Source organism: Trachemys scripta, unplaced genomic scaffold, assembly GCF_013100865.1.
Source record: "Trachemys scripta elegans isolate TJP31775 unplaced genomic scaffold, CAS_Tse_1.0 scaffold_136, whole genome shotgun sequence".
Lineage (NCBI taxonomy): Eukaryota > Metazoa > Chordata > Testudines > Emydidae > Trachemys > Trachemys scripta.
Genome location: NW_023260507.1, coordinates 35,958 through 44,546, shown reverse-complemented (window position 1 = coordinate 44,546; position 8,589 = coordinate 35,958). Strand labels below are relative to the sequence as shown.

The following is an 8,589-nucleotide window of genomic DNA, read 5'->3' as shown; positions in this document are numbered from 1 at the left end:
TCTGGTTGAACGGAATATTTTTTGGTGAATCGACAAGTCCACAACAATCATCCCTGGGACCCAAAACATATCAGTTTTCAGCCCTTTTTTACCTACCTTTTTTTTAAAGAACAGAAATGGAACATTCAAAAAAGTTGTTTCCGGGTCGAAAAATGGAAACGTTTTGGCTTGGGAAAAATGTTTCAATTCAATTTGGAGCACGTTTCTGGAAGGAAACTTTGAAAGAAAAAAGATGGAATTGAAAACTGGAAACATTTTATTTTGCAATGGTCAGAAGGAAACCTTTTGTTTCAATTCCGTTTATTTCAGCCTCCCTGGTGGTCCCTCCGCCGCCTCCCCCGCCCCCTCCGGTGAGCAATAAGTGTCCCTCGCAGGCTGCGTTTTAGGCCAAACAAGCCAAGCTCCTGGCTCTCCAGTCCCGACCCTCACAGCAGTGTCCTTCTCTGCACCTGGGCCTTCGTGCTTCAACGTGGGGAACCCAAATTGGACACAGGATTCCAGATGAGGTGGGATCAATATTTCCTGATCTCGGCAGGAAATATCTCACCTCACTCATCCTAGGATTGCTTTGGCCTCTTTCCCGGCCGCATCCCACTGGTGGCTCATTGTTGTCCTGCAATCGACAAACGCACCCACATCTTTCTCCTCCCATGTCATTCCAACCGAGGAGCCCTCGCCCCCAATTTAGCGCAGCCGTTCTCGGTATTAGTCCCTAAGGCTACAACATGGCATTTTGTCCTATTACATTTCATCCCCTTCTTATTACTCCTGTGTCTCCAACTTGTCCTCCACCGTATGGATGAGGTGCACCCGCAATTTGTGTGTCATCCGCAAATTTCATTAGCGTATTCCTATTTTTTGTACCAGGATCATTAAAGTTCTGATCCAGGTCAGCCAATCCGATCTCCCATTCTGGTTCTGGCCATTATTGGAGAGGAGAGGATGTTGGATGGCCCTTGGACCAGTCTGGCCAATCCTATGTCCTGTTTGGTTCTGGCCATCATGGGTGAGAGGAGGCTAGGCTCAATGGTCCTTGGTTCTGATCCAGCCTAAAACTGGACCTCTAAGAGACGTGTTCTAGCTAAACCACCAGATATGGTCTGGATGTGGGAGTCATTGGGTGCGGAGTCATCCAGCTGACATGGTCCCTGAGGCCGGGCTAGACGGGCCCCTCTAGGTGGCCCTCCATAATGACCTCCTTCAGGCTGTGTGGGTCCTGCGGTGCCTCACCAAGTGGGAGCTCTGCCCAAAGTTCTTGCCACACTCTGGGCAGCCGTAGGGACGCTCGCCAGTGTGGGTGATTTGATGGCGCACCAGGTCGGAGCGCCAACGGAACTTCTTCCCGCACTGGCTGCACCCGTAGGGCCGGTCCTTGCTGTGGGAGGCCCGGTGCCTGGCCAGCTCGGAGCTGTGGTAGAAACTCCGGCTGCATTGATGGCAGCGGTGGGATCTCTCTGCCCCATGGATTCGCAGATGACGAGTGAGCTGGGAGCCCCGGGAGAAGCTCTTCCCGCACTGCGGGCACTGGTGAGGTTTCTCGCCAGTGTGGGTCCGCTGGTGAGCCATGAGGGCAGAACTCTGGCGGAAGCTCCGGCCACATTGGGGGCAAAGGTGAGGCCCCTGGATTGGATGGGAGCCAGACACAGCATCAGGGTCATGGGCATGCTGGGTGAGTTCCCTCGGCGGCTGGGGGACATCAGCCCTACCCTGACTCCCAGGGCCCCGGTCCCCATCGGATTTTGGGGGACAGGTGCTGGGCACTTTGGCCTCCTTTGGACTTTTCTGCTGCGGATTCGCATCCTCCATTATGGCTGCTGTTGAGGGATGAGGAATAGAGACCAAGAGTGAGGGGACACGAGAAGTGAGATGGTACCTACTTGCCATACCCACAATCCCCTGCCCCGCGACGCCTGCCGTCCTTACCCACAATCCCCTGCCCCAGGACACCTGCCGTCCTTACCCACAATCCTCTGCTCTCCCTACCCACAGTACCCTGGGGCTGGTGCTAACCCCCTTCATGTGGCTCTGTCCCCCTCAGCCAGCCCTCCCAATGCCTCCCACCGCCCTCTGCATACTCACAGCGCCCCGCTGTCCCCCCAGCCCCGTGGGACCCCTCCGCTCCCAGTGGTGCTTTGTCCTGGAGGTGTTACCCCAGCACCCCCATCCCCTTCATACCCGGGGGCGGCTGGGGCTCTTCCTTGGGGATGCAGGGTAGCTCGGGGCCGGGCCGGCTCAGTGTCGCCCCCTCCTGGGGACGGGGCAGTGGGGGCAGGGGAGTTTCCCATGATGCTCCTGCACACGGCGTCTCCTCCATGCTGGGTTTTTCCACCTTCACCCGCACAGTGACCTGGGAAGAAAAGGAAGGCGTCATGGCGGAAACAGGGGGTGGGGGGTGAATAAGTGGGGCAGGGAGTGGGGGTGACAAGGGGAGACCCCTGCACTCCACAGAGTTATACAGCCATGGGGAGCATGGACCATCACTCATTTCCTGGCGGCGCTGCAAAGGCTCATGGGAGTCACAGAACAATACCCCGGCTCTGCCATTGCCCTACCCACAATGCCCTGGGGGAGGCACCAGGCCTGACCTCCCGCTCTCCCTACCCACAATGCCCTGGGAGAGGCACCAGGCCTGAGCTCCTGCTCTCCCTACCCACAATGCCCTGGGAGAGGCACCTGGCCTGACCCTCCGCTCTCCCTACCCACAATGCCCTGCGGGAGGCACCTGGCCTGACCTCCCGCTCTCCCTATCCACAATGCCCTGGGGGAGGCACCAGGCCTGACCTCCCGCTCTCCCTACCCACAATGCCCTGGGGGAGGCACCAGGCCTGACCTCCCGCTCTCCCTACCCACAATGCCCTGGGGGAGGCACCTGGCCTGACCTCCCGCTCTCCCTACCCACAATGCCCTGGGGGCACCCAGGGTCGGTGCAACCACTAGGCGAACAAGGCGGTCGCCTAGGGCGCCAAGTGGTTGGGGTGGCCAAAAAGCGGTGCCCTGGCTCGGCAGGGAGGAGCTGCCTTCCGGAGGTACCGGGGAGCCAGAGTGTCGGCTTGCGGGGGTGGCGAGCCCCAGCCATGGAGGAGCCGGCGCAGTGCAGGGGGGCAGCAGCCCTGCAAAGGCGGCAGCGCCGCTAGCGGGGAGCAGCCACCCCTCCTGCCCCTCCTGCCCAGGCTGCGGCCCGGCACCCCCCACGGGGCTTCTGCAGGCTGCAGCAGATGCATGCGGGCAGAGGCCCCCGGGCGCCGCCCGGCTCCCCCCTCGCCACACTCGGGCTCTGCGGCTCCCGGGCATGTGAGCTGCCGCCAGGGCGTGGGGCCCTGAGCCTGCTCCGGGCGGGGCAGCGGCTCACACTCCCGGGAGCCGCAGAGCCCGAGCATGGCGAGGGGGGAGCCGGGGGGCGCGCTGGGCTGTAGCCTGGGCAGGAGGTGCAGGGGGGTGCGGCTGCTCCCCACTAGCGGCGCCGCTGCCTTTGCAGGGCTGCTGCCCCCCTGCACCGCGCCGGTTCCTCCATGGCTGGGGCTCACCGCTGCCGCAAGCCGACGCTCCGGCTCTCCGGTGCCTCCGGAAGGCGGCTCCTCCCTGCCGAGCTCCTGCAGCGGCCCAAGCCTGGCAAAGCCAGTGAGTGGTCTCGGGGCGGGGAGGGCTCGCGGGGGGGCTGTGCACCCTCCAGGGGAGTTCAGGGGGCGGGGAGGGGGGAACCTGGTCTGGGGAGCAGCCTGGGCATGGCAGGCCCCTGGGGTCTATAAAGGCTCATTGAGATTTGCCCCTCAATGAACCAATGTGCGGGGGGGGGGGGGGGGGCAAGGTGGAAGTTTCTCCTAGAGCGCCAAATATCCTTGCACTGGCCCTGGGGGCACCAGGCCTGACCCTCCGCTCTTCCTACCCACAATGCCCTGGGGGAGACACCTGGCCTGACCTCCCGCTCTCCCTACCCACAATGCCCTGGGGGAGGCACCTGGCCTGACCCTCCGCTCTCCCTACCGACAATGCCCTGGGGGAGGTACCAGGCCTGCCCACCACACTCTCCCTATTTGGTTCTCACCATCATGGGTGAGAGGAGCGACCAGACTTCACCTTTGCTCTCCCTACCCACAATCCATACTTGGGGTGACAATGACGCCTCTCCTGCTAACCTCTGAACTCACCTCTCACCCCCCCGCTCCATTGCCCCACCTGCCCCAGGGGCTACCCCCACCCCACCCATCTCCACTGCCTGGTGACGCCGGGCCTGTCGCACCATGGAGATGTCAACCCAGTAAGACCAAGTGCTGCGGCCAAGCCCCATGTGGGGGGGTGTTTCTGATGCCCAGGGGGTTGGTGCCCCCCGGGCCTGGCAGGGCACATCGGGGAGGACAGGAGGAGGGCGGGCTGCTGTCTGTGGCGGCCCCGGATAGCTCAGTGTGGTCAGACTGTGCCTGAGAAGAACCAGGCCACGGGATAGACGCCCTCCCCGCCCCTGCACCTGCTGCTCCCACATCCCGGCCTCCGGCCGACCCCGCTGGAAGCCCTCGGCCAGGGCCACGGCCTCGGCGCAGGTCTCGGGACCTCGTTCCCAGACCCAGCTCTGCATCTCCCCCGGCAGGATGCTCAGGAACTGTTCCAGGACCAGCAGCTCCAGGATCTGCTCCTTGGTGCGGCGCTGGGGCTCCAGCCAGCGGCGGGAGAGCTCCCGGAGCCGGGCCCAGGCCTCCCGTGGCCCACCAGCCTCCTGGTAGCTGAATCCTCGGAAGCACTGGCGCCACCTCTCTGCCGCAGCCTTGCCCACTCCCAAGATGGCTGCCTTGCCAACACCCAAGATGGCCGCTTTGCCATAATCTTTGGTGTCTCCGGCCTCCAGGCTGCGGTAGGCCTCGCCACTGAGGGTTGGCATGAATTGTGTCTGTTGCTCTTCCAAGATGGCCACTTTGTCCACTCCCAAGATGGCTGCCTTGTCCATTCCCAAGATGGCTGCCTTGTCTGCCCCCAGAATGGCAGCTTTCCCATAATCCTTGGCATCTCCAGCCTCTAGGCTACGGTAGGCCTCGCTGCTGAGGGCTGGCATGAATTGTGTCAACTGCTCTCCCATGATGACTGCCTTCTCATAACCCTTGGCATCTCTGGCCTCCAGGCTCCGGTAGACCTCACCATTGAGGGTTGGCGTGAGATGCGTCAACTGCTCTCCTAAGATGGCCGCCTTGTCCATTCCCAAGATGGCCTCCTTGTCCACTCCCAAGATGGCTGCCCTATCTGCCCCCAAAATGGAAGCTTTCCCATAATCCTTGGCATCTCCTGTCCCCAGGCTGCGGTAGGCCTCACCGCTGAGGGTTGGTGTGAGTCGTGTCAACTGCTCTCCCAACATGGTCACCTTGTCCACTCCTAAAATGGCAGCCCTATCCACCCCCAAAATGGCAGCCTTCCCATAATCTTTGGCATCTCCGGCCTCTAGGCTGCGATAGGCCTCACTGCTAAGGGTTGGCGTGAGTCGCATCAACTGCTCTCCCAAGATGCCTGCTTTGTCCATTCCCAAAATGGCTGCCCTATCCACCCCCAAAAGGGCTGCCTTCCCGTATTCCTTAGCATCTCCACCCTCTAGGCTGCGATAGGCCTCGCTGCTGAGGGTTGGTGTGAGACGCGGTAATGGCTCTCCCAAGATGGCTGTCTTGTCCACTCCCAAAATGGCTGCCCTATCCACTCCCAAAATGGCAGCCTTCCCATAATCCTTGGCATCTCCAGGCTCTAGGCTGCGATAGGCCTCGCTGCTGAGGGTTGGCGTGAGTCGCGTTAACTGCTCTCCCAAGATGGCTGCCCTCTCTGCTCCCAAGATGGCCGCCTTCACCTTCCCATAATCCTTGGCATCCCCTGCCCGTGAGCTGCTGAAGGCCTCGCTGCTGAGGGTTGGCGTGAGTCGTGCCAAGCGCTCCCCTCGGGGCCATGGGCAGGCGTCGGTTGCTTGCCCAAAGAGGGCGCTGTTGTCTGGCAGGGTGGGGCTCTCCCAAGGCGGGAGGACTTCCAGGGGCGACCGTTGCCCCCACCAGCATTGGGGTGTCTCCTCAGGCCGGGCCTGCTGAGGAGCCGCCCACCTCAGCAGCTCCCCAATGGTCCCGGCCTGCACCAGCCATGGCGCCTTGCTGGCCGCCTCCCACTCCCAGCCTGGCTCTGGGCCTAGCGGTTCGGGCTCCTCCATTTTCACCCGTGGTGCCATCGTCTCCTCCAGCGGATACAGGAAATGGAGGCCCAGGGCTGGGGGAGGCACCTCTTGAGTGGCGGCCATTTTCTTAGCTCAGCAGGGAGACGGTAGCTGACTCTCCACTCCGACTCTTGATCCCCAACGGTGACTCCCTGGTAGGCCTGTTGGGAACCTCCAGGCCACAAGCCTCGTCCCCACCGGGCCTGTGCTGAGGTCACTCGCCGTACAGCTGATCCCACTTCTCACACCAACTGGGCCAGATAAGATGATTTGGGGTTCTAGGAGGAACACACCAGCTCGTTCCTGCATCGTAAAGGAGGAACAAATGGCAATGAGAATAGAAATGAGACAGTCAGGAGAAAAGGGGGTGGGACTGGGACCCGGGACTCCTGGGTTCTAGCCCTAGCTACCCGGCTTCCTAGAACTGTGAGAGATTCCCAGTTTCATTCAAAATCAAAATAAAAAAAGTTTCTAGCCCTTGTAAAAACAGAGAAAAGGTTGAAAACCAGGAGCCAAGAAAGGCCAAGAAAAAGCCCCAGTGGCTGTTACTGAGTTAAATAATATCGTGGCTTCTTAGCCAGTTCCACAGTTCAGTGGGGACTAAATGATGATTTGGGCCAAGCCGGGTGGGCCAATGCAGCAGCAGGACTGTGCTTTGTGCTGTGGCAGGGCCTAGGCAGCATATGCTGGGATCGGAGCCGTAGTGTCCCGGGTGCTGTGCAGACAAAGAAGGCAGTGCCTGGCTCCCAGCCTCCCCCCAACCCACTAGACCCCACTTCCTTCCCAGAGAACCCAGGAGTCCTGGCTCCCAGCCCCCCTGCTCTAAGCCACCAGCCCCCACTCCCCTCCCAGAGTTCAAGATAGAACCCAGGAGTCCTGGCTCCCAGCCCCCCCTGCTCTGACCCACCAGCCCCACTTCGCTCCCAGAGCCGGGGAGATAAGGTACCCAGATAGCAAGGGTGAAAAATCGAGACAGAGTGTGGGGGGTAATAGGTGCCTATATAAGAGAGCGCACCAAATATCGGGAGTGTCCCTATAAAATCAGGACATCTGGTCACCCTATGGGGAGAGAACCCAGGAGTCCTGGCTCTCAGCCCCCATGTTCTAACCCACCAGCTCCCACTCCCCTCCCAGAGCTGGGGAGAGAACCCAGGAGTCCTGGCTCCCAGCCTCCCCTCCCCTTCCAGAGCCGGGAGAGAACCCAGGCGTCCGGGCTCCCCCCTCCCCCCAGCCCCGAGGCCGCCGTACCTGCGCCGCGGGGATGGAGCCGCAGAGAGCCGGCGGTGGTGGCAGGGGGGCTTCCCGGGCTGGGGGGGAAATCGGGTCCTTCCCCCTGGCTCTCTCCGTGGCGACTGGCTGGGGTGGCTGTCAGTCAGGGCGGAGGAAAGGGAAAGGAGTCTGGGATACCTGGTATCCCCTCCCCATGGCAGGGAGGCTGGTCCCCTTGGCTGGGGGAGGGACCAGAGCTGGCTCCCTCCCCCCCACCCGGTCCCTCTCTGGCTCCCCCGGGCCCTGGGGGGGGAGAAAGGGGCCTGCGGGCGGCTGGCTCTTGGTGGCTGCAGCGGGAAGGGAGACAGACAGAGGGACAGGCACAAAGAGACGGACAGACACCGCCCAGGGCACGGGCAGAGGGAGAATTGGGGAAACAGGGAGAGAGACAGACGGATGGACAGACGGTCGAGAGATGGCCGGGCATGACATAGGGACAGACAGACAAGGCAGAATTTACACAGACGGGGGGGACAGACGCGAGCCGGACAGACCGACACAGGGATGGCAGACCGACATCACAGAGAGAGAAAGGGCCCGGCACTGTCTGGGCTGATCCAGTGACAGACAGACAGAGTCGGGACAGGTGGACGGATAAAACAGACGGGCCAAAATCTAGAGAGATACGGCCATGACCGACCGGCGTTCTACACCGCTGGAATAACGATACACCGGCACCACGGGGACGTGTGGACCAAGACAATGTGGCCAGACAGATACAGCCTAGAGAGACGGATGATGGACAGACGCACGTTAGATGGACCGAAACAATCCAGCCAGACCTTGGGACGTGGCCTACACAGACGGACGGACAGACTAAGGAGAAAAACACGCAACCTAGAGAGACACAATATAGTCAGACAGATACAACACAGACACATCCTAGACAGATGGACAGACACAACGCAAACAGAGGTACAGACACAAAATAGAAAGATGCACAGACACAACACAGACAGATGGACAGATACAACCCAGACCAGAGGTGGGCAAACTTTTTGGCCCGAGGGCCACATCTGGGTATGGAAATTGTATGGTGGGCCATGACTGCTCACAAAAGCGGGGTTGGGGTGCGGGAGGGGGTGAGGGCTCTGGTTGTGGGTGCGGGCTCTGGGGTGGGGCCGGAAATGAGGCGTTCAGGGTGCGGGAGGGGG

At 61.2% G+C, this 8,589-nt stretch overlaps 1 protein-coding gene across 1 annotated transcript in view; it reads right to left on the bottom strand.

Moving 5' to 3' along the window:
• LOC117870294 (myeloid zinc finger 1-like) overlaps window positions 1–7,528 on the bottom strand; it is a 12,588-nt gene extending 5,060 nt beyond the window's left edge. The window contains exons 1-4 of the mRNA XM_034757392.1: window positions 7,415–7,528; window positions 4,463–6,469; window positions 2,176–2,347; window positions 1,204–1,814 (exon numbers count right to left, since the gene is read on the bottom strand). Of these exons, the coding sequence (XP_034613283.1) occupies window positions 1,204–1,814; window positions 2,176–2,347; window positions 4,463–6,250 (2,571 nt within the window). The 5' untranslated portion in view covers window positions 6,251–6,469; window positions 7,415–7,528. The remainder of the gene's footprint in view (window positions 1–1,203; window positions 1,815–2,175; window positions 2,348–4,462; window positions 6,470–7,414) is intronic.
• Window positions 7,529–8,589: the final 1,061 nt, after the last annotated feature.